The sequence below is a fragment of the Phalangium opilio genome, unplaced genomic scaffold, assembly GCF_054372755.1.
Source record: "Phalangium opilio isolate 3A_F unplaced genomic scaffold, DU_Popi_V2 ptg000329l_1, whole genome shotgun sequence".
NCBI lineage: Eukaryota > Metazoa > Arthropoda > Arachnida > Opiliones > Phalangiidae > Phalangium > Phalangium opilio.
The window spans coordinates 3065041-3085834 of NW_028324226.1; the positions used below are offsets into that span (position 1 = coordinate 3065041).

Sequence of the window (20794 nt, forward strand, 5' to 3'; positions counted from 1 at the left end):
CGAACGGAAAAATGTCATAGAACATTTTCGACTCAAAATGGCCCAATAAATACGCCCTTTCATTATTGATGGACCTTTCACAAACACCCTGTATAATATTTCTAAATATAACAAAACAGTTGCGTTTAAATTGCATTTTTGAATACAACGTAAAACAGCTCCCCGATTTTGGTGTTTGGTCAAACGTGATCTCGCTAAAACGTCACCCAGCTGGATGGTTGAATGGCAGATATTTTAACCACTCTAATCCATGACTTTATTGAAACTCTTAAATTTCCCTAACTTTTCCCTGACTTTATTGAAACTCTTAAATTTCCCTAACTTTTCCCTGACTTTATTGAAATTCTTAAAATTCCCTGACGTTATTGAAATTCTTAAAATTCACTAACTTTTCCCTGACTTTATTGAAATTCTCAAAATTCCCTGACTTTTCCCTTACCTTTTTGACCCATTTTGAAATTCCCTGACTATTCCTGATTTTCCCTGACCTGTGGCAACACTACTTGAGAATGTTTAAAAAAGAACTGGGCTCTGGTTCCCCCCGGCATGTCTGTTTCCCACCCAATGTTTACTATTTACTTCCGGTAATAAACTTCTGGAATTAACCTTAGAAGTTCAACTCCCACGAGAAACTTCCACGCAGTCTTTTATAAACCTAAATATCACCACGTAACGTAACGGTAACGTTAATTTCTAAATCCCACGTGTTGGGGGGAAACACGAATGACGTCAAAGATGTTCCGAGAAAAACTTATCCGAAATAGACGTATACTTCTTTTCTCAAATAAAAAAATAATTATCTATAAAAGGTAAAGAAAGAAAAGGGACCGTATGAAAAGGGCGAAAGGTTAAAATTTGATATGCAGATTACATTTGGAAAAGGCGTGGCACGATTTCCCCCCGTAAGGAAGACCGATTTTCGGGGCCAAGGCGGATGTTTACCGTTTTCTCTCGTCACGAGCATCCGAGATAGCTACCGATTAATTCTGGCAAAACGCAAAAGCGACGACAAAAATGACTCGCTCTTCCTCTTTTCTTTCGTTTTGTAAGCTTTTGTCTTTTTCCTTAGTTTGTTGTAATCACGTTTGTAGAAATCTTTAGACCTCAAATGAAACGGATGTTGGAGAGTTAAGTAAGTCCAGGGTTGCCACGGAATTTTCAGAACCAAATTCCCTGACCCTTTTCTGAGATTTTCCTTGACCTTTTTAAGCCGAAAGTGTAAATGTTTACAGCACGTTTTAAGTGTTTATAATTAAATAAACTTTCTACATTAAGTTTTCCAATGTATAATTTGTTGCACCAAAATGAATAAGAAACATTTTAACTATAAATAACAGTCGAAGAGATTTTTTAAAGGTATTTAGTTTACAAAAACTATTCTAGATATTTGTAAGGATTGTTCTAGAGTTTTCTGTGTTAAGAGAGAATGAGGAGAAACTTTCATTACTCTTTCAATAAAGACTTATCGCCAGAAATTTTACCCACTAAAATCAAATTCCCTGACTTTGCTAAAACTTTTAAAATTCCCTGACCGTTTCGGCTCAATTTTAAATTCCCTGACTTTTCCAGGTTTTCCCTGACCCTGACCCGTGGCAACCCTGTAAGTAATGAACCGAAAAACGTGTATGAAAATGTGAAGCTGTTCAATTTCGCTAAGTCGAAACGCGTGGGTGTTAAGCCTAATTTGAAACTCAAAATTGTAAAGCGCCTTTAATATTTCTCCCGCTAAAAAAACACGTTCTTTTTAATATAATCCGGAACATTTCCAAGTTTCTTCGAGTCCCACGCACTTTACATAAATACTATTAAATTATTTGAAATGAAATCGTTAAGATTAAATTTCAATACCGTTGAAATATTTCTATAAGATTAAAAAGAGTTCTAAAATAAACTTTTCAAGTATTTTTTCTCTTTAAAATTTGAATTTAAAATCGCGATAAGCCTGGTGGGTGGCTTTACCCTGAACAGCAGTGTGCTGCGGGTTAAACATTTCTACAGGCGCTCGTAGGAAATACATAGGCGTTCAAACCCCTAAATGTCTGCTTCTCCCATATAAGAGTATATCAATTGACTAAAGATCAGATATTGCATGTTTTCTTTAATTATTTTTATTAATTTAATCCTTAATCACTATTTAATTCAATCAGATAATTTTACTCTTAATCGATTTATTACCTCTAAATTAATTTAAAAAAATTACATATCTAGTATCTACGCTTTTTCAAGAACAATTCAATTTTCCGAAAACATTTTATCATAAAATTATTTTGAAGGGATTTCACTAACTTGTATCTTGTAAGCACCTTAACGGACATGGTTTTCAGAAGTTTCCACGGTTATAAGTGGCTAAAAAGACTGATGTTCAAAAAATGTGATAAACAATAACTTATTTTGCTCGGACTAATTAAAAAAATGGTGTCGTCTACTTAAGACAAAGCAACAACGTTTGTTCTATGTGGTTTCTTTTAGTAGGTAGCTCTCCTTTTATGGACTGGAAAAATATGATATGGGCATAACCATAACCAAAGGTTCAGGTAAAGATTACATAAAAAGAAATTATTTCTCTTTCGGAAAATGGAATTGGATAAGTACAAATACCAGTACTTGTACCGGTGCTAGTACCAGTTCAAGTACCGGTGCACAAGAATATTTCAAATATTCAATATTGATCCCTTAACAGGTACTCCCTTCAAAATAATTTATTTCACGAGAAAATGTTATGTTTACGGAATACGGAATTGTACAAGTATCGGTGCAAGCACCAGTACAAGCATCGGTGCAAGTACCAGTACTTAAAAGTTATCGGTTAAAGTAAATTCAGTTGATTGAAATAATTAGCAATTAAATTTATAAAAAATAATTAAAGAAAAAATTAAATATCTTAAACTTCAGTCAAATTGATATACCTCACTCATATCGTTTCTTTTTCGGACTTGGTCCAAACCAAGACTTTTTTATAATTTAAAATTGTCGTAAGCCTGGTGGGTGGCTTCACCCTGAACACCAGTGTGCTGCGGGTGAAACATTTCTACAGGCGCTCGTAGGAAATACATAGGCATTTAAACCCCTAGATGTCTGCTTCTCCCATAAATCTTAACATTAGTGATTTTTTTACAGAAATGGAACAAATTATATATGGTTGGTTAACTGATCACTTTAGAGATTATAAATTTAACAAAATAAAACTTATTAACTCGTTATTAATAATTATATGTTGACTTATTTGGTGTAATTAGTAAACAAATGTGATAAATAATATTCTCATAATATTAACAGCGTTAGACAATTAAAGTAACTTACATGGGAGGCATTTTCCAAGATGACGGAGGATTAGAAAAAGCTTTCATAGCGAGCATATAGTACTTAAGAATATATCAACTAGTTTCAATATCGTAGGGTAGGTCAAGGGGTTCTAGAGATTTTTTGAATGATCAATTAGTGAGTAAGTTAGTCGATTTCCCAAATATTGATTTCTTCATATATGGGAACTTGGAAAATACATTAAACCTTATCTAGGAGTTTTTCCCCTAAGCCATATTTAAAGAGGGACCTTTAGTTTTTAGATTAAATCAGACCAATATCGAATAAAACTTGTTTCTTAAAATAGACGAAAAAAAACTAAACAAAAGCTAGTACCTACCAAATTTGAAAGGAATTACTATTATTTCTTAGCGATTTTGAAAACAAAGCGAAGAAAACTCCCCCCCCCCCGCAAAAACATGCGGTATGGTGTTTTTTACTCTACAAGTCGTAATAAAAACCAACTAGGATTTTTTTTCTTTTTCGAAATGGAAAGGTTGTTTGATTCTAAAAATAACCCAGAAGAGAGAAAATGAATAAAAAGTAAAAAAAGGAAAGCAATAGTGGGGGAGGTGAGGAAGTGACCCCAATAATACTGGTCAAAATTAATCCGAAGTTAATAAAGTATTTATTATCAGAATTTCTAATATATTTCCCCCATTTTCAGTAAATTTCCAAATTATAGATACACTCGTGTAATACTAAACGCCAACTAAGATCTATACCCTCAATTCCTCGCGTTAGTTTCTTATAGATCGCCTTATATCTTCGAATAAATTTATTTCAGATACAAATGTTGGAAAATCATAGATGGAAATTAGGATAGACCAAATACAGTTCCATATTAACAAAATGCGTCCGATTATTTTTTCGGGTTAATCCAGGGATCTATGTAATTTTAGAAGTAGGAATGAAAAACAGAGTAATCTGGGCGCGCGTCAAAGTCCACGTTCCTCTTCTCCGTGACAAGGGGGGGGGGTGTGTGAAAGAAGAGGCGGGTCATAGCGACAGAGGTAAAAGGAACTACGTATTTTTCGCCGTCCCATTCAGCAACGTCATCATAACGTAGTTTAAGTGAGCCAATAAGATAATTTAAAATTATCGTTACGTGTTGAAGGCAGGAGGCTCTATACTGGGCTATGAGTCGGACTGAAGTAAAGGCTAACCGTTCTCCATTCCTGCTTCGAAAATTACACACAGTTTCTCATCGATGACTTGACCGATTACGACAATTATTTCTTCTAATTTAAAGACATTTTAAAGAGCCTTGTCGTGACGAAGCTCCATTTCAAAAATTCCATACGTGACCCGAGATATTTAAGGTCAAAGGTCATCCCATAAAATCCATGTCTATAACGAAATTTTGACACATTTTTCTCTCCTATCCCTTTATCTCTCGACCTATATGAAATGTCCCAATGAAATATTACTTGTCTTTGAGAGACAGACATAAACTGGAGGGGGGGTCGCAGAGAGGGTGTTTGAAAGTAAAACGTGGAATAGAGCAGCTATGTATGGGGATAAAAAAGGCACGCGCGCGCCGCGACTGATGTAAAATGTCAAATGTGAATGTGGAAATAGGGCAAAAGAGTGGATGTATGTTCCCACGCATCCTAGATAGCGTATCTTTCTCTATAGCTAGCGGCGTTGCTTCGTTGTCGCCTATTGGATTTCAACAACGCAAGAATTTGGATTTCGCCTAAAGGGGAAAGGGAAAGAATCCGTTTTTGGTCACCAAAGGGTTTAAATTGTTTAATCTCTGTGGGCGTTTAAAATGGCAAAACAAACGTGACGCGTGTTACGACAGCTTCCAGCCTCCCTTTACTAGTTTTCATACTAAATGTACGTTTAATCATTTATTCCCTATTACTATTATTATTATATCTATAAAGGGTGTTTCTGAAAAGTCTGCCATAAATTAAAGGGTGACATGTTTAGGGTCAAACTAAGTTGAAAGTGTCTCAAAGAACATGGATGGGGTCTACAACATTTAGTTACGCCATAAGATATGGGCTCCCAAACATTGATTGGCCCCTAAGACAATTACGGAACACACATGTGTAGTAAGACATCAGTCTTCAATCTAGCAGAAGTGTATACTATTAAATGGGTAGAAGTGCGCGTACGCTGGTAAAGAATTACTCCATGCACATTTGTGACCATTTCCTTGTTTTAGGGGCCAATCGATGTTTGTTAAGCCCGCATTTCAGTAACTAAATATTGTAGACCCCATATGTTCTTTGAAGAACACTTTCCACTCAATTTGACCCTAAGAACAGTACACACTCATTTCATTTATGGCAGACTTATCAGCCTGTAGAAGTTCCGACTGACTGATATAAAGTAGTTGGACTATGGCTTTTAATATAAGTTTATAAGATATGTTCCATAACTTCCATAAGTATGACACTACCTATACTTCTTAATGCTAGAGACTAACTGAGAGCTAGTTCCAGAACGACAAGCGAGAATTGACTACACTCGGTTAATTTTACAGTCCATCTTCCTATGTGGTCTGTACTAAGCCTTTGACAGCGCCAAAACCAGGCATCGCTTTAAGAGAATCTATGACCTACCTCCCTCACTTCATGACAAGCCCTAAGTAACCAGTGACAAACTTATGGAACACATCTTATGAACGTCTGATTACACGCAATCCGTTTAACACCTATTAAGATGAGTGTCTGTCCCCTCGAAATACGCCTCAGTTTTCTTTGTATACAAAACCAACGATAAACATTAAAAAAGAAAATCAATTAAGGTAATTAAAACATTTCGAGATCTAAAAACCGCCCGTATGCATGCATGCATTCGGAAAGGTCTATAGTCTCAAAATTAATTCAGAATATGTAAGCTATTTTGGGAACAACTCTATCATACACAAAACTACGTGGTTTCTAAATTTAGAAAGCTCGACCCAGAAAAATTAGTGCTAAAAACTGTATTTCCTAGAAAAAGGGGGAGGAAAGGAGGAGGTACAAACGAAAATATGAATTCGAAAGTAGATCTCGTATCATCATAGAAAAATAGAGCCTCCTGAGACAATGCACGGTTTTTTTTAAAGTACGCTTAATAGAGTTGAGATATGAATTAGACACATCGTTAAGCCTATAATTCCGGACTAAGATGCGCACCAAATAAAATTATGGGATTAAAGAAGATGATCATTTGCGTCATTATAAAATGTTAATTTTTTTAATCTTATATACAGGGTGTGTTTCTGATAATTCAGGTATAAATTAAGGGTATTTGTTCTTTGGACGATTTTGAGTCGTAAATGTATAACTTCTATGTTATTTTAAGGTCCGGGCCACTGTTTTCGAGTTAAGATTGTTTTGAGTGTTTTACGGATGACCCCTTAAATTTAATTAAGAAACCGGAAGACAATGAATGATTTCTAATTTAATTAAGGGGTCATCCCTAAAACACATATCAAATCATAACTCGAAAACAATGACCCTTAGGACAATCAAAATGGCGATAGAAGTTACATTTTCGACTCAAAATCGTTCGTCCAAAGAACACCCCCTTAATTTCTGCCAGGCTTATCAGAAACACCCTGTATAGTTTGTGTAAGTTTGTCTTAACAGAAAAAAACGCGTATCGAGTAATTTAAACTTGGGTATAGATCGAGTAATTTAAACTTGGGTATAGAAAAAGGTGGGGGGGGGGGCAGAATGGACGTTTTGACCGTTTGACCTTTTCCGGAGGAATTCCACGCTTCTCTATAATGCCTATCCTTGCCTCGTTCTCTCTCTCGTCTAAGTTCTAACCTATGACCTTTGGGGTCTGTCTTACCTCCTTCTTTAACCCACTCTCCCCCAGAACACGATATATAGGGTAAAGGGGATAAAATACGAAGAGGGGTAGAAATTGAGAGACCCCCCCTTTGGTGGCCGACGACTAAAAATATAAATGACGAAAAACCCTGAGAACATTTCTCCATCTTCTCATCCTCATCCTCATCCTACGCTTCCTTCATCTTATAGTCCCATTCTCCGGCGCGACGCGACGCGAGATTCCAAATATGTAAATATATATCTATATCTATATATATATATATATATATATGTATGTACACGTATGTTCAAACTGAAAAAAAACTTGAGCACCCAAAGCGAAAGTAATATTCAGAAAGATAACAATATCGACGAAAGAAGAAATATTATTCTTATCTCTTTTTGCTAGACTATATATCAAGAAGTGATACCTAGGTTATTAGGGTGAAGGTATAAATTCGCCACATTTCCAGCTTTATCTCCAGTTAAACCCGTAGGTCCGGAGTTAATCCCCGCCTCTAAATTATAACCAGCATCTCATTGATTCTTGAAAACTCACGTCAGCGCGACGCGAGAGACGAAAATTACGTATTTTCCGACTGAGGAGAGGCGAAATAGCCCGGCCTCCTTTTACTTCCCCCCTTGTATTTTGAAAGGGGAACTGGGACTATGGCGGGCGAATACTTCGGCATCTTATAACTTCTCCCTAGTAAACTAGATATCACTTCTTGTGGATATATAAAGTTTTTGGGTATCTACTCTACTCCGTCGGTCGGTGTAAGTTTGAGAAACGGTGGAAGTTTTTAATAGATAAGTGCAATCAATTCTAGAGGTTGTTTTACGGTGGTATAGAAGGAAAGCCAAATTAAGTGAAAATAGAAGTCACAATGTCAATAAAGAAAGAAATTAATTATGGGCATGTGATGGTAGATCAAAAATCCAAGAGGACGTCCCAAGGGTGTTATTACTCCAGTAGAGTAATAACACTCTAGGTAGGTCACCTTTGACCTTTGACAGTAATAAAAAAAACCTGACTTCTCGTAGTTATCAGGCAGTCATCAGTCACGATGCAGTAGTAGCAGGTCGTGCTAGTTGATTGAGGCTCTCGTGTTATCTAACTTCATTTAATAATTAGATTCATCTCCATTATTTTAAACTTTAAGGTAAGTTTTAATCTTAATTAGTTTTATCCTTGGCCTCTTACAGGGCTCGGTCGAAATTTTTATATTGAAAAATCCCTGAGGTTTCATGCAGCTTATCCCTGACGAAAACTACCAATATCCCTGACCATTTTAAGGTGTTTACCCGCAGAGCCCACTTCATCCTCACACCTGGCGCTTATTTAGCATTGCGCGAAGCATGGTTTGATACCAAACGAAATCCCTGACTTTTTAGGACAAAACTTTAAATCCCCGACTTTTCCCTGAGTTTATAGGACAAAACTTTAAATTCCGGAACTTTTCCCTGAGTTTTTAGGACAAAACTTTAAATTCCGGAACTTTTCCCTGAGTTTTTAGGACAAAACTTTAAATTCCGGAACTTTTCCCTGAGTTTTAGGACAAAACTTAAAATTCCTGACTTTTTAGGACAAAACTTAAAATCCCCGAATTTCAGGACAAAACTTATAATCTCTGACTTTTCCCTGAGTTTTTAGGACAAAACCTTAAATCCCTGACTTATCCCTCACTTTCCCCCCATTTTCCGAATCCCTGAGTAATCCAGGTTTTCCAGGTTATGCAGATTTCGTACCAACGCTGTCTTAATTTTAATGAAATTAAAGAACTTTATGGCCTCGTGTTAGTCAAGACTTAAAGTTACCAGAATGCAGAATTGTTTTTTATATATATATTCTATTCAAAGATTTGAAATGAAGTTACGGATAATAGTTAAATAGTATAAAAATTTGTTAAATTATACCGAGTTCTAAATACTCGCTTTTAACAAGAGCGAATAAACTTTTAGAAACGTGTAAAGCGAGTTATATAAAGTATGTCGTTAAATATAGAAGATAGCGACGTCGAAGTGTGCGTAATCATTTCTGAAAGCTATTCCTGTTGTTTCTCTCTTTCGATTTGAGTGGGAAGATATTTAAATCGCGTAGGTAGTTCCACTATATAGTTCCTATACTCTATAGTATCTACGAAAAGAGCGGGAAAGGGGTAGAAGGGATGGGCCCGACGGGTGGGCCTCTTAAAAGACGTAAACTTTAAGATGCATTATCCAAAAATATATTTAAATTATCTCTATTTTATATTGAACAAACTCCAAGGCCTTTTCGTCTATGAACCTCGTGATATTTCAATGGGTCGAACTTTGATTAGTTATAAAAAAAAGGAGTATCTTATTTTTATGTCTATGGAGCGAATTTGACTAAAACGAATTTCTTCTGAACGGTGTTAAAGGGTTAGTGAACGTATAAGTAGATCTTTCGTGTCTACAATTCTACATTTCCAATGTTTTGAGTGAGAATTGTACATTATCATGAGTTTAAAGATATGTTCCATAAGTTTGTCACTGGTTACAAACTGGAGCTTGTCATGAAGTGACGTAGGTCATAGATTCGAGGTAAAGCGAAGTCGCATGGTGACTGGGCGCATGTCAAAGGCTTAGTACAGACTGGAAAACTAGCCGAATATAGTCAATTCTCGCTTGTCGTTCTCGAACTAGCTCTAAGTAAGTCTCTAGCATTAAGAAGTACAGGTAGTGTCATACTTATGGAACATATCTTATAAACTTATGAGTCATTATTTTAATAAACCGAAGTTAAAATTTTTGTAAACATCCTGAAGAAAACAACAAAGTTGTGACGTCATCTTTGGGATTAGATTCTATTATTAATTAGTCCGTGGTGGAACAATTAAACCCCAGTAGCGAGTTAAAGATCTTTCCATGACAAAGATGGCGCAGCTATGAATGACATCATCACCCAGCTCAAATTGTGATAGAATTTTTTTTTTTAAATATTCTTGAGATTTTAATTCTTAATAAGGAAACTAACTTATTGGTCTTTATTTTCGCGATTTCAATTAATATTAAAAACTATATCAAATCCTTACGATAGTCAGGGATAGATTTAATTTTAGAAGTAGGAATGGAGATCGGTTAGTATTTACTTCAGTCCGACTCATAGTCCAGTATAGAGCTCCTCCCTCCAACACGTAACGAAAAGTTTAAATTATCTTATTGGCTCACTTAAACTACGTTTTGATGACGTTGCTGACGGGGACGGCGGAAAATACGTAATTCCTTTTTACCTCGGTCGCTATGACGGTATCGTTCCTTTGAACCGAATTCCCAATGGACCGAAATCCCATTCGACCGAATATCCCGCAATGATTTTAGATTTCTAGCCCAATGGCTATATTCCCGATGGACCGAAATCCCAATCGTCCGAATATGCCCCTAAAAAATACATGAATATAACTTAAAAACACTGTAGCCGTCAGCGATTCGGTGGTGTAGTGGATACGATGTTGGACTGCGAAGCGATAGGTTGTTGGTTCAAATCTCCGAAAGGTATGTTAATAATATTAAAAGTAAATGTTTCGTGATACTAATTAAAACGCTCACTTTCATTCCTTTCAAGGCAAGAGATATATAGAATTAATAAACAAATTGTGTTTAAAATGAAGTACAGTCTTAATGGTAGTTCCATCAATGTCTTTAAATTAAAATTTTAATATTTTGGTTTCGGGTGGGTTAGGTTAGGTTAGGTTTGGTTCCAATAATTCGTTGACACCTTTTCCAAAATATGCTCCTTTTAATTAGCTACCACCTTTTCCAAAATATTCTCCCTTTAAATAGCTGCCACCTTTTCCAAAAGATTTTCCTATTAATTAGCTGCCAACTTTTTCAAAATATTCTCCTATTAATTAGCTGCAACCTTTTCCAAAACATTCTCCTACTAATTAGCTACCACATTTTCCAAAATATTCTCCTTTTAACTAGCTACCACCTTTTCCAAAATATTCTCCTTTTAATTAGCTACCACATTTTCCAAAACATTCTCCTATTAATTAGCTGCCATCTTTTCCAAAATATTCTCCTATTAATTAGCTGCAACCTTTTCCAAAACATTCTCCTACTAATTAGCTGCCACATTTTCCAAAATATTCTCCTTTTAATTAGCTACCACCTCTTCTAATATATACTCCTATTAATTAGCTGCCACCATTTCCAAAAGATTTTCCTATTAATTAGCTGCCACCTTTTTCAAAATATTCTCCTATTAATTAGCTGCTACCTTTTCCAAAATATTCTCCAAATAATTATCTGACATCTTTTCCAAAATATTTCTATTATTGCTATTAAATTGTTCGTGGTAAGAGGCGGGCTTTTAATACTCATATAAATAATCTTTTTATCTCCAAACAAGGTTGGGTTGGGTTAGGTTACGTTTGGTTAGGTTAGGTTAGGTTAGGCTAGGGTAGGTGAGGTTCGACGTAATTAAAACTTAGTTAAAATAAGTGCAGTAATACATTTTCAACTCACATTTATTTTAACAATAATACGTTGTGAAATTAAAAATATATTTAATGCAAAACCACACAGTATGTCTTCTTCCAGTTCAATAGAATTTCGGTCCAATGGGACTATAATAAAATCGCACCTTTGGCTACGTTCGGTCGAATGGGACCCCCCAAAAAACCCCCCTTCTGTCGAATGGGAATTCGGTTCAATGGGACCAAAGCGCTATGACCCGCCTCTTCTTTCATACCCCCCCTCCTGTGGAAGGGGGGTATGAAGGGGGTATGGAAGGGGGTCCGGGACTTTGACGCGCGCCCAGATTACTCTGTTCTCCATTCCTACTTCTAAAATTAAATATATCCCTGGTATAAACTCATTTCCCTAATAAAGTCACTATTAAATACTTAATTCTCACTAACACCTGACTGGCTTGTAATATTGCCCTTGACATTCCATATATGTCTACGATACCATTTCTAAAATATCCCTTACGCTAAAAAATTCCTTGATCATCTCAAGAAACTCTGGTTTGAACTTCGACCTTCAAAATATCAATATTGGAATTTTGAAAGTAGATAAGGGTGGTGGCCATTTAGTTATTAAATTAAATTTCAAAAGTTCAAACTGAAAATAATAATGACGATAATATTAAAGAAAAAAATGTAGTATTAATAAAAAAAATGAAAAAACACACAGTGGACGCGAGAGATGCTGCGGCAAAGCCTATTTACCGTCGAGAAAAAAAAATTCTATAGAAAACGTTAATATGCCAGGAAAGGGGGAAGGGGCGAAGATTTTTTCATCTATCGTAGGAGAGAGAGAGAGAAGCGAGCTTTTTTCCTCTTCTTCTTCTCTCTCCCGATCTTTCTCCTTATTTTTTTCCTCTCTCCCTCTCTCTCTCTCTCTCTCTCTCTCTCTTGGCTGTTCGTCCGCCTTCCTTAAGTTCGCTTCAAACTCCCCTCTTACTCCCACTCCCACGATGACCTCCGGCTCACTACACTCCAGAGCTCCGAATGACGTCAAAGAATGGTTACCAAGGAAACAGTCATATATAGAATTAGCACCGTCAAAGGCCGCGTGTGCTAGAGACAGCATCCGCATCTTTCGGGAGCACGTTGTCATAGCAACGGAGAAGAGAGAGGGGGGGACGTCAGAAGGAGGGGGAAACGCGTGGGCCGATAGAAAGAGAGAGAGACCGGTGTTGCCCAAAAGACCCTGTCCGAAAGCGAGGTTGCGCCGCGTTGCCAATGATTGTAACTCACTATATTCTCTACAACCTTACGATTGAGACGCGCTTTTTGGTGTCAGGACTCTCTCTCCTTCGTTATACCCCCAACCAAGAAACCAAAGCGGGCCGCTTTAGTCATATACGTCATTTTACTTAAACAACTAAACCACCACCCACTTGTCCGTTTAATATCTATCTACCTTTGATTTATACCACCGCACCAATACGAGAAAAACTTTTCTACAACTTTGAGACCCGAGTTTCGCTTAATTCCTTAACATATCTACGTCTCTTTTTTTTTTGCGCGGCAATTTTAAACACGGTTTCATTATGATACGTACGTCATTTTCGCGCCTTAGACAATTTCGCGCAATACGGGAGTTGACAAAACTTGTGATTGAAGGAGTTACGCGTTTATGTTGAAACTAAGTGAAAGAAAGAAATCGTATTTTCTTTGAGAAGAAAAGCGTGTCGTTGTTTGTGGAAGAAGAAGGTGAGGTGAATTTTACTAAGGTGTACGTAAAACTAAGAAGGAATAAACTTGTCGCCTCTTTGGTGGGCCAGAGCCAAATTATTTCACGATACAAGAGCCGCAGTGCCAATGGCCACCTTTGACCCTGGCGAACCGAGGACGGGACAACAACCAAAGAAACACGTCGGCTCGGGACCGACTCATGTTCTGTTTGGCTTGTTTTGGAAAGAAATCACGGTAACATTCATTTGCCTATCTTAAAAAAAATATCCTTAGTTGAAGCGTCTAAATTTTTCGTTCGATAATTGATTGATTTTGGGGCAGAATAATAGAATTTTTTTATGGATTTTGCGGCTCATATTTAAATTAATTTAATCCTAATAACTTCTAGTATCGTATTTCACACTATTTCTTCAACTTTTGCTGAGAGACTTTGTGTTGTAGCAAAAGTTGAACAGCTTTTGCGTTCACACTCCCGGCGATTATTTGCGTTATAAATTGTACCCAACAGCTTTTTTTTCTAGGGTGAATAGTCCTTACGCTTAATGAAAATGCCTCGTAGCCCGGACGGAAAATGTTATAGAACATTTTCGACTCAAAGAACATGCCCCTTAATTTCTGACAGAACTTTCAGAAACACCCTGTATACCCGGCACACCGTCATGTTACTTAATAACGGTAGCCCACAATATAGTCTATCGCAATGACAATACTTGTATAGTTTAGAGATTCCGAGAGAGAGAGAGAGAGAAGAGGATAGGATAGTCTAGATCTTTCCCGACCCTCTCTGCCTCTCTCTCGTTCTCTCATCCAGCCTGTTGAATCGTACCTTTAACCTTTATAAAACTACGCGGCTAGATATTGCGCTATAAAAAGGTCATTGGTTAGAACCCTAAGGCTGGGTTAAACGTCGTGATAAGTAACCTATTTTATTAATTTCATTGTAGACTCTATAAAAAAACCCCAGGAAATTTAAGATATTAAAAGTTTCAGAAGTATATCTTTTATCGCCACTGTTGGCGCGCAAATCAGGGCTAATACTCAAAAGGGTAGGGGGCTTGAAGTGAATTAAGGCCCGAGGTCGCTGAGATCGAAACTAATAAACAACTGGCTAATAGAGATTAATTTGAATTTTCTTTACCATAATTAGAATGTACACTGCATTAATTACTACCTCAATTTGAATTTGATCCTATCAACATTTCAAGGTGAACTTGATTATATTCGCTTAGTGATGTCTAAATAGACATCAAACAAAGGTGATGAAATTGGCGCCCCGGTGTCTAACAAGCTGTTAATTCTAGCATCAAAGGGTCGTTTAAGGAAACACGGCGCCGTTAGTCATTAACCCTTTCCATAACAAGGGGCGGGTCTATTAATAATACCAGCAAAACATTTCTCGCTATTTCATTAAACATGGGGTCATTGAGAACAAACACCAACAAAGAGGTCGAAATCAATGACCATGGTGTTTCGTTAAGCCTTGGCTTCATAACTTCAAAAACTAAAATAAAAATATGTTGAACTTACCTGAACTCTTGAAGATGGGATGATGTTTTTCTAAGGTACTGGTCATTTACAGCGTACTTTTTTTTTCGTTTGTCACTTAAGTTCCGGTTATTGTTAGTTCTCAAAATCCGTTAAAACGCGGGACCATAAAGTACTTTTCATTCTTTCGCGACAAGTGATTTTCATTGCGACTGCGCGTTGGAGTCACGTGTATACTGAGTCTTATGAAGTCACAAAAAGTTTACATGGTTTTTCAAATGGGCGCGAACTGCTATAAAACACAAAACTGACTTTTTGAAACATAATTTTTGGTGAGAATTTTTTTTTTTTTTTTGTTCTTGTCTTTTGTAGAGAGCCGAAAGAGTTTTGTTCCCCGGAAGAAGGTCCCAGATCTGTCCCTCCCTTTGCATCGGCATCACCTCGGTCTTTACCTGGTAAGAATGGTAACTCAATAAGACTATAAAAATGACGATTTTCATTGGAGTTTCAACGTTTTTTTTCCAGACATTCCGGAAAGTAAAACCCCGGAGGAAGATCATAAATGCATAGCTGGTCCATCTCAGCCAAAAAAGTAAATTGTCTTCGACCAGAACTACAGTTTATTAAACGATGATATCTCCCACAGGGTAACGGATCCTTTATCCGGACGTCGACGCTCATCAGCCGGAATCCAACGTCAAGCGTCCGTTTGTCTCTCGGACGAAGATGACGACGCTTCTTTATACCAAGTGGAGCGCAAAGAAGCGAGAGACCAAGATGAACTACGGGGTGTCAGAGCGAACGGCGACAGGTCCGTTTCGGGCGACGATCGCCGTTCGCCATTCAATTCGCCTCGGGGAACGCCTCCGACACCTCCGTCGGTGTCGAGCGTATCCTTCCACCCACACAGGTCCCCTCATTATACGCCAACAACGCAAACACACACCGCCGTCGTGCACAGAAACGGCGGCGACATGAACCCTAATAACGCTGGAAGGAGTCCCGATAGAAACTCTCAATGTTCGTGCTGCAGGAACAGTCGCGGTTCCCAAGGCAGCCACTCGCATAATTCGTCGGTGGATTCGGGTAGCGCGAGAACTGTGATAGCCGTCAACGATCATTCGTACGGCGTGGTGAGCGGCGGAGGCGGGAGCAGTGTTTCTAACGGTTTTTCCAACGGGGAGAACGACGACCCCAAACACTTAAAAACGTTCGCGGAAGAAGACGACGACGCGCCAGGAACCGTCGTGACTAGGACGTCCGTTTCGGTAGTGGACGAATCCTACGAAAGAGAAAAAGTGGTCAAAAGGAGATCGTCAAACGGACAAGCCAAAACGCCAAACGGGGAAGCCGGTGCTTCCGGCGGAATGGGTTCTTGCCCAGCTTTACGTCTTTCCCGAGAAGTCCATTCGTCGTCCAGTTTAGACGCGGCCGCTTCGGGCGAGGGATGGGCGGAAATCCCGGCTCCCTTGCGGGAAGCGGCGAGCACGGAAAAAGGTCTTCTAGAAAGAGCTCTCGAGCTCCATCAAGAAGAAACGAGACGACGACTCAAAACTCTTCAGCGACCGGAGAGCGGCCTCGAAGCCAATAGCGGAGACGACGATAGCGAAGCTAAAAGGCCCGTTAGATACAACGACACGGGTAGCCGAGAAGAAATTCGCGAAGAGGAGCTCTCCGGTATTTCACCCTCTCCGCCGACAACGTCGGAGAGCGAGATAATCGAGGAAGAGTTGGAGGACATGGAGGACGGGACTGACTACGAAAGTTTGAGGGAAGCGTATAGACAATTATGGGAGCTGAGAGCCACGTTCGAAGAAGAAGAAGAACTAAGCGACACATTAAGGTTCGACGAAGACGAGGAAGACGAAGAAGAGGAGGAGGAGGAACAAGAACAGGAAAAAGGCGTCGAAGAAAGCGAAGAAGTGGTGGAAGATTGTACGCCCGACGAAGACGCCCGTTCCGGGACGCCCGGCGTGACTCCGGAACGGGAACCGTCGTCGCAAGCTACTTCTTTCGAATCCAACACGGAACCGTGCGCTCAAGATGACGAAAACGAGACCGGGACCGCCACCAAATCTTCGGAAGCATCGAGCGGGGAGAAGAAGGAGGAAACGGAAGCCAAGATTTTAAGTAATTTGCTCAGTTTACCTACTACAGAATCACGAAGAAGTAGTTTTACAAATCGAGTTGGTAGACGTTTGAAAAGATCCCGGCCACCAGGAGGCGGAGTCCCGGGCGGATCAGAAGGGCCAGAAGGCTCGGCCGCCACGGGAACTAGTTTCGACAGCGTAGAAACCGAGTGGTCTTCGACCGAAGCCAGTAGAACGGGAGAAGACCAATCGACCTCTTTCGAATCGACGACGACGACGGATAGTAGCGCCACGGAGAGTCTACAGGCCAGGAGACTCCAACAGATGAAAGCCGATAGCGGTTATAAATCTATGGAGAATAACGGCAGGAGACCGCCGAAGCTAAGCCGAGGTAAACCTATGAGGTCGACGGTGGACAGCGTCAGCATCGAGGAACTAGACGAAGCGAAAGGCGTTTGCGAATCTTTGGTCATATCACGCGCCGAACAACCTTCGGCCGTCATTTTGATCGGAAAAGACGTCACGGCCGCCATGGTGGAAAGGCAGAAGAGCGCGAGTGCCTTGAAGAAACGTCTTCAACCTTGGAAAGACTGGCTTCCACCGGCCACTACTTGCACCACGCTTCAGATCTCGACTTCGACGTCGCCAGGAACGGCGGCAATCAGCCCCGTCAAGGCTACGGTTACCGCCGTCGTCGTTTCCTCGACGACCAACGTCGGCTTGACCACCAGCGTCTTGTCGTCCAAAGCGGAAGACAGCGCGGTAGTACGCGTGCCGACGAGTCTCAAGGCCGAGACTGACAGCGAAAGAATATCTGGCGGAGGTTTGTCGCCGTCGCCTTCGACAACCTCTTCGATCGCCTCGGACCTTCGCGGCAAAATATCGGTGTTCCAAAGATTCTTCCGGTCCAGTAGACCCAGTAGGGAAGAGAGATTGGCCCGCGATTTCAGCATCGACGAAAAATCCGACTCCCTCTTCCGAGAATTTTCGCGACAGGACCCTTCGCTAGACGCGAGCGAATCTCATCGCTGTCGAAGCGCCGCTTCTTGGATACAAAGCCACACCAGGCTTCATCACGCTCATCCATACCACCACTCTCACCCCCCTCCCCATCACGGTCTGGTGCATCATCATAGCCACCACCCTCCTCCTCACCAACATCACGCGCCTCTTCCGGTCCATCATCATCACCACCACCATCACAGTCATCACCATAGCCACGGCTCGCGCGCCACTGTCTCCTCCAAGTCGTGGTCCGAAATGCGAGAGGACGTGGAAATGGTGGTCCTCGCTGGTAAAGGGGCGTCCGTCTTCTCGCCACAGCTCAGTATCGATGAGGAAAGCTCCGGCTTGGAAGGTGGTGGCAGCAGACCCGCGTCCAGAAGCGGCGTCTCTGACAGATCTCTCGCGCTTCAAGACATTCCCGTCATTAGGCTTCCGGCGTCAGACGACTGATCTCTAAAAAACAAATAAAAAGAGACAAAAAAACAGTGTATAAAGATGATAAAATATATAAATATGTATACCGAAAAACAATTCGCCAAGAACCTAACGAGTTTTAGGAGCGAGCGAGCAAAAAAAAATTAAATTTAAAAAAATGTTTAAAGCTAATTTTACGCGCGTTCTAGCGTCTTACAGGCTCAACGATTCCAATTTCATCATACAAAATTTACGACGAGTTAACAAAAAAAAAGTAATTCATGTTATACAAATTTATATACATATCTACGGTTGTTTTCCTGATTATTTACGATCTTTCATTCTTCATTCTTCAAGAAAAAAACAAAACAAAAACAGAAACAAGCTATGTTTTATGTTTTTCTACAATACTAATCGAAAACTAGATATGATATAAATTACATTTTCAAAAGCTAAGATTTTTTGGTATCGGATATGCAAACTAAAAAAACATAAAAAAATCTCAACTCTATAACATTATCCCATATACTTCATAACGGTATGCAAATTTTGCGAGAAAAAAAAAATACGATAAATTATGATAATTGTTGTATCCATAAAGAAATTAATTAAATTTCAAATTCTATAACTTAACTAATCTTTCATTTCTTTAAAAAAAAAGCAATATTTTGAAAAGGAAAAAAAAAAGGTTTAATTAACAGCTTTTACCAACCAATTATTATTAATTATTTCATAAAAAAATTAATATGGATTAATAATTTTAATTAAAAAAAAACCGGTGGAGAAAACTTTATTATTAGCTGTCATCTATAGATATTATAAAAAAAGCCTCAAATTGGCATATAAAAAATTATATATATATATAATTATATAAAAAAAAACGAAAAAAAAGTTCAATATGAAAGTTTAAATTATAAAAAGCAAAAAAAAAAGAAATAAATAAATTATATATATATATATATAACAAAATGTATTAATGTGTACAGTGCATGCGCGATTTCCACATTACAATAAAAAAATTATAAAAGAAATAATACCCTGTTTTGTTATATATAAAAAATATATATAATATAATATATAAATATATATATTCCGCTTTGATCCATATTTGAGATCCAATTTTTACACGTTTTTAAAAAAAAAGCGGGGGTTGAATTTGGTCGATATATCTTATATACAAAAAAAATATATGAAAAAAAAGATATCCTAAAACAACTAAAATATACATAAACCAATTAAAAAAATAAACAAAGAAAAAAAGGGTGAAAATTGAAGAAATTATTAACAGAAACAAGTGTGCCTCCCGTTCAAATAAATAAATAAATAAAAATTATAAAAATACCTTATAAATTATAGCAGAAAAAAATGGACAAATATATGCCTAAAAAATTAAATTAAATATAATTAAAAACAACCCCCTTCTTCCGGTCAGTAAATAAATAAATAAACAAACAACCATCCACAGGATTACCTCTCTTAACCCTTTTAAAGAAGCTTGCGCAAAAACAAAGTCTATTTTGTCTGAGAAACAATTATGAAATAAAAACTAAAGTTTCTCACCAACAAAAACAACTCGAACATATGTAAGCATACAAACAAACAAAACCCATTAACATGATTGTACATGTACTTGCTGTATAAAAAAAATACGACCGAGTGTTAATTATACATAAAAAAGGTACCAAATTATATAAAGAAAAAACAAAACAAAAATTGACTTCATAATTTTGAAAAAACTACAACTCATAATGTTTCTGTTAATGAGTTTGAAAAAATAAAATTTTTCTTCTAAAAACTAAGAATTTACGGGACAAATATAGTGAGTTTATTAATTACCTGAATTGTAATTACGTAAATCAACGGAATTCAACTTGATTACTTTTTGATAAGTGCTGAAAATTTAGGACATATTTTGGTAAGTTTCAAGTCTTTCATTAGAAAATACATTGTGTTTAATAAATGGTGGTAGGACCGAAGTATAGTTGATTCTATTGGGGATTTTTTAATTTCTATTAGCATTGTCTTTCAGTTTCATAGTTAAATATAAGAAATCATCCGTTAAACATTGAAATCACAACTTTCCTCAGAAATACATGGATAAGATTTCTCGAAAAGGATTAAGACGGTCTTACCTTTACTTCATTGAAGTTTCTCGAAAGTTTGGAAAGATTCGATTAGTCGTAAACATAAAATTTCGTTCTTTTTTCATATATTTTTTCTTTCTGAGATGGGTTATTTGAATGACATAAATACGATTTTCAGACTTTTATGGACCATAATACTTCAATTTGAAAATTATATTATGTCCCTCTATAATTCATGTATATCATTCGGAATGTTTAACCAAGTTTGCAAATTAATGAAACCCAGTCCCTCAGTTAATCATCACTGGGATTGGTTTCATTTGTCCCTCCGTAATTCATGTACATCATTGGGAATGTTTTACCAACTAATGCAACCCTTTTTCACAGTTGTTCATCGAAGGGATTGGTTTTATTGTCCCTCCGTAATTCAAGTACATAATTGGGAATGTTTCACCAACTAATACATC

The 20794-nt window shown here is 38.0% G+C and overlaps 1 protein-coding gene and 1 long non-coding RNA gene across 4 annotated transcripts in view; one reads left to right on the plus strand and one right to left on the minus strand.

Annotated features, from left to right (window-relative positions):
• LOC149610319 (uncharacterized) overlaps nucleotides 1–15433 on the minus strand; it is a 39647-nt gene extending 24214 nt beyond the window's left edge. Inside the window, exon 1 of the long non-coding RNA XR_016376727.1 lies at nucleotides 14777–15433. This is a non-coding gene — a long non-coding RNA (uncharacterized LOC149610319). The remainder of the gene's footprint in view (nucleotides 1–14776) is intronic.
• Nucleotides 1–20045, plus strand: part of LOC149610320 (uncharacterized) — a 39266-nt gene extending 19221 nt beyond the window's left edge. Inside the window, exons 1-5 of one of the 3 annotated variants that reach the window (XM_089859328.1) lie at nucleotides 12481–13267; nucleotides 13339–13483; nucleotides 15107–15189; nucleotides 15260–15326; nucleotides 15381–20045. In XM_089859328.1, the coding sequence (XP_089715454.1) occupies nucleotides 13449–13483; nucleotides 15107–15189; nucleotides 15260–15326; nucleotides 15381–18279 (3084 nt within the window). In that variant the 5' untranslated portion in view covers nucleotides 12481–13267; nucleotides 13339–13448 and the 3' untranslated portion in view covers nucleotides 18280–20045. Of the gene's footprint in view, nucleotides 1–12480; nucleotides 13484–15106; nucleotides 15190–15259; nucleotides 15327–15380 lie in introns of those variants that run through there. The other 2 variants (XM_089859327.1, XM_089859326.1) reach the window with 2 other exon arrangements.
• The last annotated feature ends 749 nt before the right edge of the window (nucleotides 20046–20794 follow it).